Source organism: Elephas maximus, chromosome 8 (assembly GCF_024166365.1).
Source record: "Elephas maximus indicus isolate mEleMax1 chromosome 8, mEleMax1 primary haplotype, whole genome shotgun sequence".
NCBI lineage: Eukaryota > Metazoa > Chordata > Mammalia > Proboscidea > Elephantidae > Elephas > Elephas maximus.
The window spans coordinates 31,969,344-31,989,334 of record NC_064826.1 but is presented as its reverse complement, the minus strand read 5'-3'; the positions used below and the strand labels follow the sequence as shown (position 1 = coordinate 31,989,334).

The 19,991-nt window shown below is 40.5% G+C and overlaps 1 protein-coding gene across 1 annotated transcript in view; it reads left to right on the top strand.

Moving 5' to 3' along the window:
* CFTR (CF transmembrane conductance regulator) overlaps positions 1-11,288 on the top strand; it is a 210,231-nt gene extending 198,943 nt beyond the window's left edge. Inside the window, exons 25-27 of the mRNA XM_049893700.1 lie at positions 8,304-8,476; positions 9,243-9,348; positions 10,966-11,288. Coding sequence (XP_049749657.1) covers positions 8,304-8,476; positions 9,243-9,348; positions 10,966-11,166 — 480 coding nt within the window. The 3' untranslated portion in view covers positions 11,167-11,288. The remainder of the gene's footprint in view (positions 1-8,303; positions 8,477-9,242; positions 9,349-10,965) is intronic.
* The last annotated feature ends 8,703 nt before the right edge of the window (positions 11,289-19,991 follow it).

The window sequence follows — 19,991 nt, the reverse complement described above, 5'->3', positions numbered from 1 at the left end:
CAGGGTAAACCAGGATGTGTTTCATCTTAAGTAGTCCTCTCTGCAACCTTGGTGTGAATAATGTCTGAAGAGTGAAACGAAATTGAGTATTGGCAGATAGATAAACAGCTGAATCCTACCCCAATAGCACTTCCTTCATAATTCCCCTACCCTAAAATGGAAATAAAGAGCAACAGATGACGATGCCAATCCAAGACACACTATTCCTTGCTTAAACTTTAGCCCCAAGCTCCAGTGTGGAACCTTATCCTTGCTGGTCTGGGCTGGGTTTCATAAAGCCACGAGGACTTGCACCTAGCTACTAGCTCTAAGGCCTAGAACCAAAGCTGGCCCAAACAGTTTCATTTCCTTTGGCATTCTAGGCCCACACCTTCTTTGTGGCACATTGGGCTTTATCACTTTGTGGACAAATTAATGCAAGTGCAAGGGAAGGAAAGTGAGTTTCTGTTTAAATCCTACAACTGAAGTAGTCTAATTTCCCCACCCCAAAATTACCCAGGTTCAGAGAGCTTCCCCCCAGGAGCAGTGCCAAACCGAATTTATGAGCTGCCTAAACCAAAGAGAATCCCAAAAGAGACTGAATCCCCTGGAAAAAATAAAAATTGACATCAAGCAGTATGGCCCAATAAATTGGTAGAGTTGTTGTAACTTTTAGGGTTTATATGTATAATAGACACATGGCAAATAATAGGTACTAAGTAACTGTTAGCTCCCCATACATCTGTCAGTTTGTTGTACTGTAGTGGCTTGCATGTTGCTCTGATGCTGGAAGCCAAGCCACCAGTATTTGAATACAAGCAGGGTCAGCCATGGTGAACAAATTTCAGCTGAACTTCCAGACTAAGACAAACTAGGAAGAAGGAACTGAAGGTCTACTTCTGAAAAAAATTAGCCATGAAGTGAAGTGAAGGCCTTATGAATAGCAGCAGAACACTGTCTGATATAGTGCCAGAACATGAGCCCCTTAGATTGGAAGGCACTCTAAATACGACTGGGGAAGAGCTGCTTCCTCAAAGTAGAGTCAACCTTAATGACATGGATGGAGTCAAGCTTTTGGCACCTTCATTTGCTGATGTGGCATGACTCAAAATGAGAAGAAACAGCTGCAAACATCCGTTAATAACAGGAACGTGGAATGTAAGAAGTACGAATCTAGAAAAATTGGAAGTCGTCAAAAATGAAATGAAATGCATAAACATCCATATCCTAGCATTAGTGAGCTGAAATGGACTGGTATTAGCCTTTTTGAATCAGACAGTCATATGGTCTGCTATGCCAGGAATGAAAAATTGAAGAGGAATGGCATTGCATTCATCATCGAAAAAAACATTTCAAGAGCTATCCTGAAGTACAATGCTGTCAATGATTGGATAATATCCATATGCCTACAAGACCAGTTAATATGACTATTATTCAAATTTACTTACCAACCACTAAGGTCAAAGATGAAGAAATTGAAGATTTTTTCCAACTTCTGCCATCTTAAATTGATCAAACATTCAATCAAGATGCATTGATAATTACTGGCAATTGGACTGTAAAAGTTGGAAACAAAGAAGAAGGATTGGTAGTTTGAAAATATGGCCTTGGTAACAGAAACAATGCTGGAGAGGGCATGAAAGATTTGTAAGACCAATGACTTCTTCATTGCAAATACTTTTTTCAACAACATAAACAGTGAGTATACATGTGGACCTCACCAGATGGAATACACAGGAATTAAATTGACTACATCTGTGGAAAGAGGTGACTGAAAAGCTCAATATCATCAGCTGGAGCAAGGTCAGGGATCACCTTTGACACAGATCATCAATTGCTCACATGCAAGTTGAAGCTAAAGAAAATTAGAACAAGTCCCACCTGAATTTAGAGACTATCTCAAGAATAGTTTTGATGCACTGAACATTAATGAATGACCGAAGACCAGACAAGCTGTGGAATGACATCAAGGACATCATACATGGAGAAAGCAAGAGGTCATTAAAAAGACAGGAAAGAAAGAAAAGACCAAAATGGATGTCAAAAGAGGTTCTGAAACTTGCTCTAGAATGTCAAGTAGCTAAAGTGAAAGGAAGAAATGATGAAATCAAAGAGCTGAACAGAAAATTTCAAAGGTGGCTCAAGAAGACAAAGTATTATAGTGACATGCACAGAGACCTGGAAGTAGAAACCCAAAGGGAAGAACATACTCGGCATTTCTCAAGCTGAAAGAACTGAAGAAAAAATTCAAGCCTCAAGTTGCAATGTTGAAGGATTCTATGGGGAAAATATTCAATGGTGCAGAAAGCATCAAAAGAAGATGGAAGGAATACACAGAATCACTGTACCAAAAAGAGGTGGTCGACATTCAGCCATTTTAGGAGGTAGTATATGATCAGGAACCGATGGTACTGAAGGAAGAAGTCCAAGCTGCACTGAAGGCATTGGCAGAAAACAAGGCTCCAGGAATTGACAGAATACCAATTGAGATGTTTCAACAAACAGATGCAGTGCTGGAAATGCTTGCTTGTCTATGCCAAGAAATTTGGAAGACATCTACCTGGCCGACTGACTGAAAGAGAGCCATATTTGTACTCATTCTAAAGAAGGATGATCCAACAATGCAGAAATTATCGAACAGTATCATTGATATTACACACAAGTAAAATTTTGCTGAAGATCATTCAGAAGCAGTTGCAGCAGTACATCAACAGGGAACTGCCAGAAATTCAAGCCGGATACAGAAGAGGACATGGTACAAGGGATATCATTGCTGATGTCAGATGGATCATGGCTGAAAGCAGATAATACCAGAAAGATGTTTACCTGTGTTTTATTTACTATGCAAAGGCATTTGACTGGATGGATCATAACAAATTATGGATAATATCGCAAAGAATGGGAATTCCAGAACACTTAATTGTGCTCATGAGGAAACTGTACACAGACCAAGAGGCAGTTGTTCAGACAGAACGGGGATACTGCATGGTTTAAAGTCAGAAAAAGTGAACGTCAGGGTTGCATCCTTTTACTATAGTTATTCAATTTGTATACTGAGCAAATAATCCAAGAAACTGGACTGTATGAAGAAGAATGAGGCATCAGGATTGGAGGAAAACTCATTAACAACTTGGATTATGCGGATGACACAACCTTGCGTGCTGAAAGTGAAGAGGACTTGAAGTACTTACTGATGAAGATCAAAGACTATAGCCTTCAGTGTGGATTACACTTCAAAACAAAGAAAACAAAAATCCTCACAACTAGATCAATAAGCCACATCATGATAAATGGAGAAAAGATTAAAGTTGTCAAGGATTTCATTTTACTTGGATTCACAAATCAATGCCCATGGAAGCAACGGTCAAGAAATCAAAAGACGCACTGCATTGGGCAAATCTGCTGCAAAAGATTTCTGTAAAGTGTTAAAAAGCAAAGATGTCACTTTAAGAATTAAGGTGTGTCTGGCCCAAGCCATGATGTTTTCAGTTGCCTCATACCCAAGGGAAAGTTGAACAATGAATAAGGAAGACCCAAGAAGAATTGATGCCTTTGAATTATGGTGTTGGCGAAGAATATTGAATATATCATGGACTGCCAGAAGAAGGAACATATCCGTCTTAGAAGAAGTACAGCCACAATGTTCATTAAAACCAAAAATGCTGAGACTTAGTTTCACATGCTTTGGACATGTTATCAGGAGGGACCAGTCTCCGAAGAAGCAGCACATCATGCTTGGTAGAGTACAGGGTCAGCGGTAAAGAGGAAGACCCTCAACAAGATGGATTGACACAGTGGCTGCAGCAATGGGCTCAAGAATAACAACGATTGCGAGGATGGCGCAGGACTGGGCAGTGTTTCGTTCTGTTGTGCATAGGGTCGCTATGAGTCGGAACTGACTCATTGGTACCTAACAACAACAACAACAAGTGTTAGCTATTATAATCAAGTTTCTATCTGGTCTTTAACTGGCCGTCTCTTAAACACTGTTCTACAGAGTAACAATTCTTGCCTCACATTACTTATTTTTCCTGGGAAATTTCATGCATCCTCTTGTCTCTAACGGATACGTCTATGTTGATGACTCCCCAGTTTTCCTGTTTTCAGAGTACCCTACCTGTTCTCCTGTCTGTTAGACAGCTCAGCATGGACAAGCAAGTGGTTTCTTCTCTTCCTCACCCATACACCTGTGCTGTGTTCCTAATCTCAGTAAATAGCTTCACCACCATCCAGTTACCCACAGCAGAGACCTGGGACACATCCTTAATTCCTGACTTCCCCACTTGCCCCCACATATCAAGTCCTGTCTATCTCCTACAAATATCTAGAATGTATGTACTTCCCCCCACACCCACCTGACACCACTGTACTATCTTTCACTTGTACCTCTGAAATAGGCTCCTAGATGATTTCCCTCTCATTGGCTCCCTAAAGTTCATTCTGTTGATCTTTCTCAACTGTAAATCCGATCACTTGTTTCTCACCTTTCTATGCATCCTTATTGCCCTCTGGACAAAGTCCACACACCTTAAGTGGCTTACGAGCTCCTTCACAGTTTGGGCTTCGCCTTCCTCTAGCTCACTCCCCCATTTTTCTGGCTTCCCAAAAGTTAACCATACTGAATTTAATTTGGTTTCATTAAGGCACCATGTGCTGTGTTCTCCAGAGGTGTTAACACATGCTGTTCCCTGTACCTGGGCAGCTTCCCCCAACCATTTACTACCTGCTCCTGTCCATCATTCCAGCCTCTCCTTAGACATCATTTCTTTCAGGAAGCCTACTCTGATGCTCCAAGAAGGGAGGGGCCCTTCCTAGGTAGTCCTTATACCTGCTACTGTTGAGTCGGTTCTAACTCATAGTGACTCCATAGGGTTTCCAAGGCTGTAAATCTCTACAGAAGCAGGCTGCCACATCTTTCTCTCACAGAGCTACTGGTGATTTCAAACCTCTGAACTTCTGGTTAGCAGTCACGCACTGTAACCACTGCACCACCAGGGCTCCTTAGATGGTCCCTCTACCTCCACTTTTTTATAGCAGTTCTCACACTGGATAGAAATTTATGTCTTGCCCATGTCTCTGACTGGATTGCCAGTTCCTTGAGGACAGGGAACATGTCCTACTCACTGTTGTATTTCTGGTGCCTAGAATAGTGCTAAGGAGCCCTGATGGTACATTTGTTAAGTGTTTAGCTGCTAACCAAAAGGTTGGCAGTTCAAACCTGCCAGCAACTCTGTGGGAGAAAAGGCCCAGCGATCAGCCCCCATAAAGATTACAGCCTAGGAAACCCTATGGGCAGTTCTACTGTGTCCTGTAGGGTTGCTGTAAGTGGGAATCAACTCAACAGCACACAACAACAACAGAATAGTTTGGGCACGTGGATGGTATTTAATAAATACTAATTGAATAAATAAATGGTCCTTTCATGGACAGAGTGCCTTCGTGATGTATTATATCATCAAAACAACCTTTTTTGTGTGAGGAAACTGAGCTTCAAGAAGCCTGACTTGGCTGAGATGGCTGATGGATTCCGGAACAGGGCAGCATCCCCGATGTAGGCTATCTCGGTGCAATTTATGGATCTGAACACTAAGTCTTTCAGTTTTAAAATGAAGGCCTTTTTGGTAATTGTTTGCTTTTTAGATTACTTCTAAAATAGTTTCCTTCTTCCCACCTACATATATCAATTGATATATTCAGGTAAGTTGTTCTACCTGAGTAGTAGAAATAGTGGCCTTTTACCCTGGAAAACCTGAACGGTAGCAAAAGGAGTGTCAAAAGGAGTTGACAGTGTCTGTGTTTATAACTGCCCACTAATGGACTCTTCAGTCCAACCACAACTCACTTTTCTGATTTTTTTTTTTTCCGTGTTTCCTCATTACAAGAGCAAACTCTTGCTCCTAATAACATTCCAAAGTGCAGCAGTGGGTAAAGTCAACATTTTGAGGAAAATGCCTGGTACTTTACAGACTGCTATCAATATTTAGCTTGATATGCCACAGAACAAAATTGCTCTTTGATAAATAGCAATTTGGGAGGCATGTTCACTGTATTAGCTCGGCAGAATAAAGCTAGCAAATTCTTTTGTCCTAAAAGCAGCTCTTTATATCCACAAACTATTAGTGCTTTACTTTTTTAATGGTAGGTTAGAATGAAAACAATTAGAAAGTTTAGATTCTAGCAATTTTAAATTCACCTTAGTTTGGACCAGGGTGATCTAAATTTAGTATTTCTTTTTAAGCTATTGAAAAGTGGTTTGCAATGATACTATAAAAGATTACATTGGGATATGTGTGTGTACGTATATATATAAAAACAAAACCTGTTGCTGTCAAGTTGATTCTCACTCATAGTGACCCTATAAAATAGAATAGAACTGCTCCATAGGATTTCCAAGGACCGGCTGGTAGAGTTGAACTGCCAACCTTTTGGTTAACAGCCCAGCTCTTAACCACTGAGCCTACCAGGGCTCCCCAAATATATATATATATATAATTAAAATAAATGATTCTGCTGCTGAAGAGCACTAAAGTAAATGATCTCTACAGCTATTTCCATATCAGTCTTTTTTCTGTCTCTCATAGGGCCCTTCAGAATAAACGGTAATTTCCCACTTATTAGTTTTCCCCCAGCTGGACCATGAGCTTCTTCAAGAGAGGGCCCAGAGTTATTCACCTTTGAATTCTCAGACCTGCCATAGTACCTAGAATAAGCTCTCAGTAAGAGCCTTTTGAAGGAATATAGAACTAAGCGGCCATTTACATCCAAACAATTGGTTGGCAAATTTAAGCCATTCTTATCAGCACTGTTAGTCTATCTTGCTTCCCATTTTCTTTCCAAAGCCTATCACAGTATCTGGCAAAAAAAAAAAAAAAAAAAAAAAATTGCTTAATACATTTGTTGAATGTTCACTGACTTCAAAATTTAAAGTTTAACTATGTTGACCTTTCTCTAGCAAATATGATCTTAAAAGATTTTTACAATATTTCATAAAACAGCAAGTCAGGAATATTGCAAAATACCCCCTAGATTGGTCTGCCTCACTGGCATTCATTTTGTAAATTCTGTTCTCTAAATATTGACAGTCATATATATTTAAGTATATAATTATTTACTTATAGTAAGGAGAGAGTTGCATCTGGGGAAAACCACACACTTTACTCAGCTTTTTATTGCAGAGAAGTGCATCTGTAACTCATGAAGTAGCTTTCCTAGTGTGGCCTTAGGAAATCAGTGTACGATTGGTATGAATATAGAAGGAGAATACACCCTCAACATTGTTACCAAATCTCTACCCTGTTACTGTGAGCGTGATAGAACTTAATAGCATTGAGATACTTCGTGCTAACTTATTTCCCAAGGCAACTTGTGACGGACAGGAGAATCCTAAAGACCTTAATGTAACACCGGGATAGTGCTTCGTGACTGGACCTTTGTCCTTGGGATTTCCCAGGCTCCAACAATGTTAATGAGTCCCTGGATGGTGGAGATGACTAAGTGCTCGACTACTAGCGAAAGATTGGCAGTTCCAGCTCATCCCGAGGCCTGATGATCTGCTTCCAAAAAGTCCCAGCTTTGAAAACCCTGTGGAGTGCAGTTCTATCTGCACGCATGGGGTTGCCATGAGTCAGAATCGACTCAATGGCAACTACCAACACTACCATACTAATACCAACAAAACACCCCTCTCTGTCAAGTTGATTCTGACTCATAGAGACCCTATAGGACAGAGTAACACTGCCTCACAGGGTTTCTAAGGAGCAGCTGGTAGATTCCAACTGCCAACCTTTTGGTTAGCAGCCGAGCTCTTAACCACTGTGCCACCAGGGCTAATGATACCAACAGTTACCATTTATTAGGTGCTCATGTGCCACACTCGGTGGCAACCTCTTTACATAAAGTATCTCATTTAATCCTCATAACAACCCTGTGAGGTCAATACTATTATTTTCCCCACTTTTCACCTGTGATGTAATAAGGTTTAAAGTAACACAGTGTGTATTCAGTTGTTGTAATTATTTGCATGTGTCTTTGCAAACCCTGAGCCTCGAAGGGGCCATTTATGTACCATTGTTTCCGCAATACCTATTAGGGTACCTGGCACTAAAAGTTCCGGAATGAATGAAGTACAGAACTAAAAGAAGCCATAGAATTATCCTTAAGTGCTACCAAGATAATAAGTAGATTTTTGCTCCATTCAGACCAAATTTAAGTTTTCAGGACTCCAGTGTGTATTTTTAGATTTTCAACTAATTGGGCATTTTTGACTCTGTGGTAACTGAACAAATGTTTATAGGCACAATGCTTTCCCTCTATCTTTTCTGCAGGTTGGACTCAGATCTGTGATAGAGCAGTTTCCCGGGAAGCTTGATTTTGTCCTTGTAGATGGGGGTTACGTCCTAAGCCATGGCCACAAACAGCTGATGTGCCTGGCCAGATCTGTTCTCAGTAAGGCGAAGATCTTGCTGCTTGATGAACCCAGTGCTCATTTGGATCCAATGTGAGTTTCAGAATTCTGCTATTTAATGCACGAGGCCAACTTCACATTGACATATATTCCCATTAGGCTGTGATGTCTGCCAGTGAAGGAGCACCCCCCCCCCCGACAGGAAATAATTGCCCAGTGGAAAAGTCAGTATTTGACATAAGCCTGAGTGCTTATCTCCTTAACTAAGAGCCCTGTGTTCTCTTCTGAGCATAGTTTTAGAATTTCACACAAACTCTTCCCTCTTATCAACACATGATGAAATATTCAGTTACATAGGTATAACCTGATCCTTAGGGTTTTCCTTTGTAGTCCATTTATATCATATGAAATGTTTATAGCACAAAATAAAGAATTCCTAGTGGTTCCATTGGAAACCCTGGTGGTGTAGTGGTTAAGTGCTACAGCTGCTAACCAAAAGGTCGGCAGTTCAAATCCACCAGGCGTTCCTTGGAAACTCTACGGGGCAGTTCTACTCTGTCCTATAGGGTCGCTATGAGTCAGAATCGACTCGACGGCAATGGGTTTAGTGGTTCCATGTAATGGAAAATGTACCCATCTCTGAAATTTTCTTCAAAATCTTTGTTCTGTTTATTTATGGAAACTTAGACTCTACTCCACAGTTGGAAATTAATTGTGCCTCACTCTGTCAACATTATGCTAAAAGTATTTAAAGACAGATACAATTTAAAGAACTAAAATGATGGAAGAATAGGCACGTAATCAATGATAAAGGCAGATATTCTGTAATGTTATACATGGAATTCTCTTTCTTTTCTAGAACATACCAAATCATTCGAAGAACCCTAAAACAAGCATTCGCTGATTGCACAGTAATCCTCTGTGAGCACAGGGTAGAAGCAATGTTGGAATGTCAACAATTTTTGGTGAGTCTTTATAATTGACTTAACATCTGATTTTCCCTTTAATTCTTGATAATAATCGCACATGTGACTGTTCCTGCAAACTGTTGCAATGTACAAGTTCTTCCTTAAATCTTGTATCATAAAGCCTTCAGCTTTACTCAAAATAGCTCCACGTGTTTCTTGCATTGATCTGAGCTATGAGTTTAGGTTGGAATTCAGTAACTCAAAAAATGATACCGTATTACATTAATAAATTAGAACATCTATACTTTTGAGCCCTTTATTTTGGTACCAAGTTATAAGAAGACTTCATTATTTATAACAAACTCCTGATGCTTTCAATAACTACATTGCCTTTGGACAGGGTCCAGGACAGGCCTGGATTTTCCCGTGATCTAATTTATGGTTTTAATGTAGTAGTTGAAAGACTCATTTCATTTCTCTATTCATTATTAGGAGCTCAAGTTAGTGCCTCTCCCAACCACCTTTTCATTGTGCTTTCAAAACTGTCACAGATTCCTTCAAGTGGTGTTTACACATTCCCTCTAGTTTAGTCACAAGAAAGTTCTGAGGATGATAAATTGCGTCACTTCTGTTTAGTCTTTTGAGCCTCCTGGAGGTAAATGCCTTCCTTACAGAAGGATTGTTGTTACTATCATCATTACTAAGCTCCAAGTGACAAATTAGGGGGCAGACTCACAACCTCCTGCCCTGCCACAGACAGGCCCAGGAGGCTTGGTAAAGCCCTTCTATCCTCTGCCTGTGGGTTTGCTCAGCTCTAACATGCAGAGGCCGCATATTAAATATATCCTGACCCACCTAGAATTGTTAGGCTTCAGATCAATTGTTACAGAGGTTGATTTTTTAGGTAATCTGTAAAGGATTTAATATGAATCATTCTTGGTTTCTAAGCACTTTTGAGTTCCTCTAAAATTCTCCGAAGAAGTGCATTGTCCAGCACTATGTTGTTGTTGTTGGTTGACATCAAGTCAATTCTAACTTGTAGCTACCCCACATAACAGAGCAGAACTGCCCCACAGGGTTTCTAGGCTGTAATCTTTATGGAAGTAGATAACCAGGTCTTTCTCCTGCGGAGCCCTGGGTGAGTTCGAACTACCAACCTTTTGGTTAGCAGGCGAGTACTTAACCATTACACCACCAGGGCTCCTTGTTCAGTACTATACTAACTATAAAAAGAAAACAAAGAAACTTCCAGCTGCTCAGTAGAAAATTACAGGAAAATGCACAAATGGTTTAACCCACCATTTGCCCTCCAGTTGACTCCGACTCATGGCAACCCCATGTGCTCCGTAGGGTTTTCAATGGCTGACGTGTTAGAAATAGATTGTCAGGCCTTTCTTCTGCGGTGCTTCTGGGTGGACTCAAACCTTGAACCGTTTTGTTAACAGCTAAGCGCATTAACCATTTGCACCACTCCGGGACTCACAAATGGTAGAGCCTCCTTAAAGCGGGAGGTTGCAACAGTTAAAGGAGATACACCTGATTGTCCAAAATGAAAGCCCCTGGACCTGTGTTTTCTTTTTGGCTTTTGTCTTCCTTTGAGCCTCTGCCAGTTTCTGTCCCTGCTCTGGTCTGACCCGCCTCTGTCTGACATCTCACTAATGGCCTCTTCACTAGGTCATAGAGGAGAACACAGTGCGGCAGTATGATTCCATCCAGAAGCTGCTGAACGAGAAGAGCCTCTTCAGGCAGGCCATCAGCCCCTTGGACCGTATGAAGCTCCTCCCTCACCGGAACTCGAGCAGGCACAGGTCTCGATCCCAGATCGCTGCTCTGAAGGAGGAGACGGAGGAAGAAGTGCAAGAAACAAGGCTCTAGAGAATAGTATGCATGTTTGCCCTGGGAGAGTCACTTATGGAGTTGGAGGAGAAAAGTTGCCTTTGCCTTGCGAAACAAGGATGAATAACATTATTTTTGAGAAAAAAAAAGAAAATTGTTGGTAGGAGGAATTAATGGCGTTCCTACAGATCCAGATAAATGGCTTCCTGACAGTGGTCAAACTGTGTGAAAGGCACCTCAAATCCTTGAAGATTTACCACTTGGGTTACGCAAACCAGATTGTCCTGAAAACTCTCCTTTTGGTAGTAGTTGGAAGGCGGCTGCTTAATTAATCAGCTTAATTGTTTAGTGAAACTTGTTAATTTGTATGATTGGAGACAAACTGAAATCATGTTACTTAGAAATAAGATGAAATGATGATCACTGGAAACTTTAGTGGTTTATTTGTTTCTATTCCCTTTTTCTCTTCTCCCTCCAAGATACTTGCAACTCATAACTTGCAGCTCCAAGATATTTAAAAGCACGGCTATATTGTCTGTTAAGCATCTTGACTGTACCAACTCTAAGCAAGTATTAGAATACTGTGAGAGTCACAAGATAGCTCTTCAAAATATGCCTTATCTAGGGATTAGTGGGGAAAGAGAACTCTCCGACCCTGGAAATTGGGATTAGTACCTCCAGCATTACCAACAATCCAAATAATTCACATGATCAGTACATACCCCTTACCACGCAGGGGACAGAGGATGGTGCTCTTGATGTGGAAGCTGACATGCCTTTCCCCAGCTTCCAGGGAGTTAACAAGCTCATAGGCCTCTGAACTGAAGGGTGGTTGGAAAAGTGGCTTTTTGTGCAAATATGCATAGGAAAACCCTCCTTACCACAGAAGTTGCAGGTGGAGAGTACCCAGGCAGGTAGGCCATGGGGCACTCCAGGTGGACACACATGAACTGCAAGGATCTGGGCAGATAGAGCGATTCGTGTTTTCAAGCTACCTGTATTGCTTCATACTGTCTACGCTGAATGGGAGAGAGAATGGGAGACATACTGATGAGGAATCAATGATGAATTAGTTTTATATGCTCCTGTTTTATAATTTTGTGATGCAAATGAAGTTTTCTCTAGGAAACATTATTTATTTTAATAATGATTTGAACTCATATATAACAATGCTGTATTTTAAGAGTGATTGTATTATGAATTATATTTGTATAAAAGAATTTTTATATTTGAAGTGTTGACTTTTTATGGCACTAGCTATTTTTTACGATATGTTAAAACTGGGGTGGGGGGTTGGGGACCCTCGGGCGATCTTGGCCAGGGGCCCTGATTACCTTTCTGATGTGGAGAGAAGCATAGAAATGATACAGATGTTGTACACACCTGCAGCCACAGGTTCTCTCTTAGACATAGTTCTGAAGAAGATGCTAACACAAAGTTTGACTGCTTCTGCAAAGGGTACAATGCCTTCTCAACTCCAAACTAACCCATAAGAACTTTCCATTCTATTTTTTACGGTAAGGAAAATATCTGTCAATAAAGATCCATATATTTGTGTGAACACAAGCTGTTTTTCAGTATGTTCATTAATCATCTCTCTTCAGTCTCATATTCCAGTCTCCAAAGTTCATGGAACACCAAACATGATTCTTTCTTTTAGATAGAGTGTCTTTGAGATTCCCAAGTGAATTAAGACACTTTTGAGGCTTTTTTTGTTTCAAGAGATCTGTTCTGCAATTGTCCATTTATTTATTTGTAAACTTATTCAAATGGCAGTGGCTATTGGATAGCTCCTGATAAGTGAAGAAATGTCATCGAGGAAAACACTGTTTTGACACCAGAACCTGGGGGTTTTCTTTTCTCAAATCCCCGTTTTTGACTGATGAGACCTCCTTAGTCTCTTTTTCTTTTTTTAGAAGCTTCTTCATGAAAGGCACAGGTCCTGGCATGGGGTAGATGGACCAAAAAAAAACCCATTGCCATCAAGTCAATTCTGACTCATAGCAACCCCATGTGTTACAGAGTGGAATTGCTGTAATCTTTGCAGAAGCAGATTGCCAGACCCTTCTTTTGTGGTGCTGCTGGGTGGTTTCGAACCACCAACCTTTAGGTTAGTTGTTGTTGTTGCTGCTGTCGTGTGCCGTCAAGTCAATTCTGATTCATAGTGACCCTATAGGACAGAGTAGAACTGCTCCATAGGGTTTCTTAGGCTGTAATCTTTACAGAGCAGATCCCACAGAGTGGCTGGTAGGTTCGAACTGCCAACCTTTCAGTTAGCATCTGAATTTTGCTTAACCATTGCACCAATTAGTCAAGACATTTGCTCTACCCAGGGACCTCTGGTAGATGGACAGTAGATCTCTTCTGAATGTCAGGACCTCCAACGCTGCATATTTTGTTTGGGGAGATTTGTTTTCACACGTGACCCCAAGAGGGCAGTCTCTGAGCACGCTCTATTCCAGTTCATTTTGAGTCCAATAAGGAACTGTGCAAAGCTGAAAGAAGTCAAATGCAAACTAAATGGGACAAAAGAAGCTCTAATTCTGAAAGCCCACTTAAAAAAAAAAAAAAAAATGAGCTAAGAAGGAAAAGTAAGTGTTGGTCACTCAAGCTGTGTTGCTCATCCTAACACTTCGCTTTTCCTCATACCAGATTTTCTTCTCTCGTTCCCCCATTTTTAAAAATTTTTTGGATTTTTTTTTGCCTCAGTCTATGCCCACTCCTACCTGAGACACACTTTCTTCCTTTCTTTCTCAGCTCTTTGGCTTTGTTCTTCCTCATTATGAGAAAAAAAAGCAAAAGCTTGAAACAACTACATTTCCTTCCAGTAACCAGGGGCTTTCCAGGGCTGGGCAATTGCCACCTATTAGAGTAAAAGGCTAATAAAACCCCCAAAGTAAACATTTCAGTAGTTTGCTAAAGAAAGAACCTCAAATACTAAGTAGGAGACAATTTAGAATGAGGTTTAAACAGCTCAATATAAAAACCGGTTCGACCTGTTAAAACAGGTGTGGACAATCACAATTCCCTATTAAAAATACAATGAAAAATCTATAAATGCAAGGCAAATACATCGGGGCATAAGAACTCCAAATCAATAGGTGGGGAATTATGAGCTGGCCACAGTGTGCACAGCCAAAGAGACCTGAGACTATTTGTCATCTGAGAAGGAACTGGGGAGCTGATAAACTGTGTACTTTCTCAGAGCAGGGAAAATTTTTGGCAAGAGTTTTCAGCTTGTCCTTAATTTGTTATAGCGGAAACACTTACTTGCTTTCTAATAACTCAGTTTCTCTAGTCGTAAAATGGTAAGTGCTAAAACTGGTCTCTCATTTCACATAGCAAAGTGAATTAATCCAGCAATAATGCGAAATGGCTACTTGGATCAAAAGGTATGACACAATTACAAATACATCCTCCATTCATCCAAGAGCTAACCTTTTGCAGAAAGTACAGATTAACCTTCAAGAACTGGCTTGGTTTGAGGGAAGACTTAGTTCATTGTTAGGGTAGCCAATTTCCCAGAAGAGCACATATGCCAAAGATCAAAATGAGTACACATCCTCACACCCAAACGTCAATGAGTCTACAAGACATTTTCACCTTAAGCCATTTTGATTATTGGAAATTAAGCCTGATTAGTTTGGGGGTATAAAGAGCTCTTTAACTATGTTATTTTCCATCCACTTTTGGCACTGAGAATAAAAGGAGTAATTGATCAGCAATGACTGATGTGCTGATAAACTGAAGGAAGACTGGTTTGTAATTTTTTTAACTGATTTGTAATTTTATTGACAAGTATCAGCACAAATGCTTTAAAAAAAAAAAAAATCTACAACTAGCCCCTAGAAGTTAAAATCATAACTTGCTTTACCAAAAATTATAAAGGAATAAGCTTTCTCGGTTTTATTCAAAGAAAGCATCAGTACATTTGGCCACAATTGATAACCTGGCCATTATTTTTGTCAAAGTTTTATAAGCTAATAAAAATAAGACTGTTTTCAAAACAACCATCTCTCTGCTTCTCCACTGCCAACAGATACACCAAAACCAACCAACCAACCCTTTGCTACTGAATGGATTCCAATCCAACTCATAGTGACTCCACATGTTTCATAGCAGAACTGTGCTCCCTAAGACTTTCAATGCCTCAGTCTTACAGAAGCAGATCACCAGGATTTCCTTCCACAGTGCTGCTGGGTGTATTTGAACCCCCAACTTTTCTAGTAGCCGAAGGCAGACAGTCTGTACCACTCAGGTACCTTGGCAGCAAGCCCAAAAACCAAAACCAAACCTGTTGTCATCAAGTGGATTCTGACTCATTGCAACCCTATAGAATAGAGTGGAACTGCTGCCCCATAGTGTTTCTAAGGCTGTAATCTTTGTGGAAGCAGACTGCCACATCTTTCTCCCATGGAGCAGCTGGCATGTTCAAACCACCAACCTTTTGGCTAGCAGCCGAGCACTTAGCCACTGTGCCATCAGGCTAAGGCCCTAGTTACTACAGGATAAAGTGCTTTATCAAAGGTGAACTACTGTTTTTTAACTTAGGCCAATCATTTCTTAGAAATAGGACCTTTTTGGAAAACTAACATTTGTTTAGTGCTATAGTCTTGGAAGAAGCACAGTCAGAATGCTGCTGAGAAGCAAAGATGGTGAGGCTTCACCTCACATACTTTGAATGTGTTTTCAGGAGGGACCAGTCTCTGGAGAAGGACATCATGCTTGGTAAAGTAAAAAAAAAAAAAAAAAAAATTTTTTTTTTTTTTTGTAAAGTAGAGAGAGAAAAAGAGGAAGACCCTCAGTTAGATGGATTGACGCAGTGGCTGCAACAATGGGCTCAAAACGATTGTGAGGATGGTGCAGGACCGGGCAGTGTTTCATTCTGTTGTACATAGGGTCGTTATGAGTCAGAACTGACTCCATGGCACCTAACAACAACAGTCTTTACAGAAGCAGACTGCCACACACCTTTCTCCCACAGAGCTGGTGGTGGCAACAAGTAGTAGAGGCTTATTAATATTCAGGAAAAATTGTTGTGTAAGCAAATTCGTGATCCTAGAGAATCCTCTTGTGAGGAAGAAATTTTTATTATTTCCTTTTCTCTCTCAATTCCTTTGTATGCTCCAGTGTCCTTGGGGAGCCAAAACAGGAGCCAGCTTGTCCTGACACGTACATAGCTTCCTTCTTCCTTAGGAGTCCACGTCAGGCTTTTGCACTTGAATGGAGCAACGTTACTAGGTTGCGGGAACCAGAGAAGTAAAATTAAGCATTCAAAGTGAGCTTGGGATAACTATTACATTCTCTTATATTTTTCTGGTCAATTAAAAAAATTATTTTTAGAAATTTCAAATATATACAAAAATAGACACATAATGTCTATGTGCTGGAATAGTTTAAATATCATTTGAGCCCTGGTAGTGCAGTGGTTATGAACTTGGCAGCTAACAAAAAAGGTCAGCAGTTCGAATCCACCAGTCGCTCCTTGGAAACCCCATGGGGCAATTCTCTGTCCTATAGAGTTGCTACGGGTCAGAATCAACTCGATGGCAATGGGCTTGGTTTTGGTTTTATGTTTTCCTGTAAAGCTGTCAGAGCCTGGTGGTTTTTATTTGTTTGCTTTTTCTTTTGTTTCTACTTTAAAGGGGAGAGCTCTTTAATAATTCTTTTTTTTTTTTAATTTTTTTATATAATTGGTTTCTTAGACTTTCTGTATCCACTGGAGTCAATTTTTATTTTTCAAAAAAAATCCATTTCATTTAGGTTTTCAAATTTGTTTGCAGAGGGTCGTGCAGTTAGTCTTGTGATTCTTAGAAATTTCCTCTGTGTTAATGGTATTTCCCTTTTGTCATTTCTAATTTTGTATAATTGTGCCTTTTTCATGTTTGGGGAAGCCTGTCATTTTGTTGATATTTTCAAAGAACTACTGTTTGGAATTATTTATTCTACTTTTTTTTTCTGTTTTGTGACTAATTTTTCTGTTTATATTTATTGATTTCATCCTTCTGCTTTCTTTTGGTTTGTCTTATTTCTGCTTATTCAGGTTTTTGACTTTATTATTCAATTAATGTATGTTTGTTTTTAGTGGTATGTATTTACCTGACATTTGCTCTAGTTATATCCCATGTGTTTCATATGGGTACCTTAGAAATACCTGGGTACCAGCTCTAATAACATCAGAGCTAACTAGCATCCAATGTAGGAGCTCTCATCCCTGACCTGAGTACCTCATTCCACCATTACACACACCTGTGTGGCAGGGCCCTTGCCCCTGTGACTTCTGTTGAAAGTAATGTAATTTGGGAGCCTTTACTGAATGAGTATGGTACCACCCACAGTGTACAACACATGCCCTGATGTATTTAATTCACACAACAGTCCTATAAAATACAGACCGTTAATCTCCATTTTACACACGAATACTTCTAAAAAGTCACAGCCTTGAAAACCCTATGGAGCAGTTCTACTCTGCACGCATGGGGTCGCAATGAGTCAAAATTGACTTGATGGCAACTAAAAACAACAAAAGGAAGCTTGAAAAGAGAAGTTAAACTTCTGGGCCAGATATACAGGCGTAAGTTGTTGGACCAGAATAAACACCGAAGGTCATGCTCCGAACAGTGCTTCTAAAACTGTAATGTGCAGAGGAATCACCCCCAGGATCTTGGTAAAATACAAATTCTGATTCGGTAGGTCAAGGTGAGAAGAATCCTGAGGCTCTACATTTCCAACAAGGTCCCAGTTGATATATGGTATTCATGGTCTGGCAACTACACTTTGAGTAGCAAGACTCTCCATCTACACCTCTACATTGGCCTGCTTCTCTATGGTTTATGGATGTGTGTGCCTGGCACTTTCATTGCTTTGTCTGCTATCTGAACAACTGCAGAGCCTCTGTACTACCTGGCTGAGTGGCCGGTCCTACCTGTCACTGTTTTCATGAATTATTCAACCGGATAAGCAGTTAACATTGGCCTGCTGCTCTATAGGCTCTCTTCCCTTATGCTGCCCAAATTGGATCCTACATCTGAAAAAAAAAAAAGTTGGAGATGCCTTTGACCTGGAGTGAACTGGGTTCCGGGCTGAGTCTTTCTGCGGTGTCTCTGATCCTGGGAACTGGAGTATTTTGGACCTTCAAGCCATTGTGGCTTGGAAAAGGCTGGCACAGCCGTTAGCTATCCCAGAAAGACTCAGCAGGACTAGATACTTTCTTTGTTGGTGGAGTATTTAAGCAGTGACTATTCTCTTGGGGAGTGATTGCTGAGAGAGTGCTTCAATATTTCTGGCTAAGTGGCTTTCCATGTATTTCTCAATGTGAATTGTTTATATCAATAACAAAAGATTTGCCCGACCTCCAGTCTTTCTCCAAATTGACTCTTAAGTTTTCCACCAGTTAGAAAAGTCTGGCCTGTGATAATAATGAGCTCCTAAAAACAAAACAACAACAAAAAACTGTTAAATAACTCTTGAATGCCAAAGATTTCAGAGGGTAAATGTTTAAATGTTTGCTACTAGATGCAGGGTAGTTTAGGCAGCTGGCATTCAGCCAGGTCCAGAAATAAAGAAATCTTGGAATTTGTAATTGCAGATAATCAGAGAATGTTGTACACCTGGAATGTATACAACAGAGCACTGGTCAGCTCTGCAGTGTACATGGATGGACGAGGCATGATTTCCCCTAAAATATTTTAAATTAAACTAGAAAGATAAATGTTGGCTTAGCATACATTGATATATATACAACACACAATGTAAAACAGGATGCAATGAGTTCAGTGAGAAAATAAGACAAAACATTGTCCTATAAATGTACCTCAAGGAGAGAAAAGTTATTTTTAGTTCAGTGGTAGAATTCTTGCCTTCCATGTGGGTGACCGGGAATTGAATCCTGGCCAATACACCTTGCGTGCAGCCACCACTCGTCTGTCGGTGGAGGCTTGCATGTCACTATGATGCTGAACAGGTTTCAGCAGAGCTTCCAGACTAAGATGAGCTAAGAAGAAAGGCTTGGTGATCTACTTCTGAAAATCAGCCAGTGGAAACCCTTTGGATCTAACTCTCTGTTTTATACATGTGTGCACATGGCACCCCGTGCACAACCTTGGGCAATGTCTCATTCCATTGTGCACGGGGGCGCCATGATTGGGGGCCCAAACTGATGGCAGCTAACAACGACAAAACCTGGGAAGGCTTCATAGAGGAGGACATTTGACCTAGACCTAGAATTGTGGATTTAATAGCAATAACAAACTAAACCAAACTCGTTGCCATCAAGTCGATTTCAACTCGTAGTGACCCTATAGGACAGATTAGAACTTCCCTGTAAGGTTTCCAAGGCATGACTGGTGTTTTCAAACTGCTGATCTTTTGGTTAGCAGCCAAAGGCTTAAATACAGCAGCTAATATTAACTGAGTTCCACTGTGTATGAAGCACTGAGCTAAATGCTTTAGTACATTATCTCATGTAATCCTCACAATTACCCCAGGAAGTAAGTGCTATTATTACCCTAATTTTGCCAGTCTGAAACAGAGAGGTTAAATAACGTTCCCACTGAGTCAAAGCTTAAGCTGAAAATTGAACTCAGTCAGTTGATTCCACTGGAGCCCTGGGGGCGCAGTGGTTATAAGCTCCACTGACAACCAAAAGGTCAGCAGTTGGAATCTACCAGCGGCTCCTTAGAAAATCTATGAGGCAGTTCTACTCTGTCCCATAAGATCACCATGAGTCAGAATCGACTCAACGGCAACAGGTTTGGTTTTGGTTTAGATGATTTCATAACTGGAACTATGACTCCCAACTTTAGAGCAAAACAACAAGATGGGCTGTGGGAGGGGAGGGGAGGGGAGGGGAGGGGAGGGCAGGG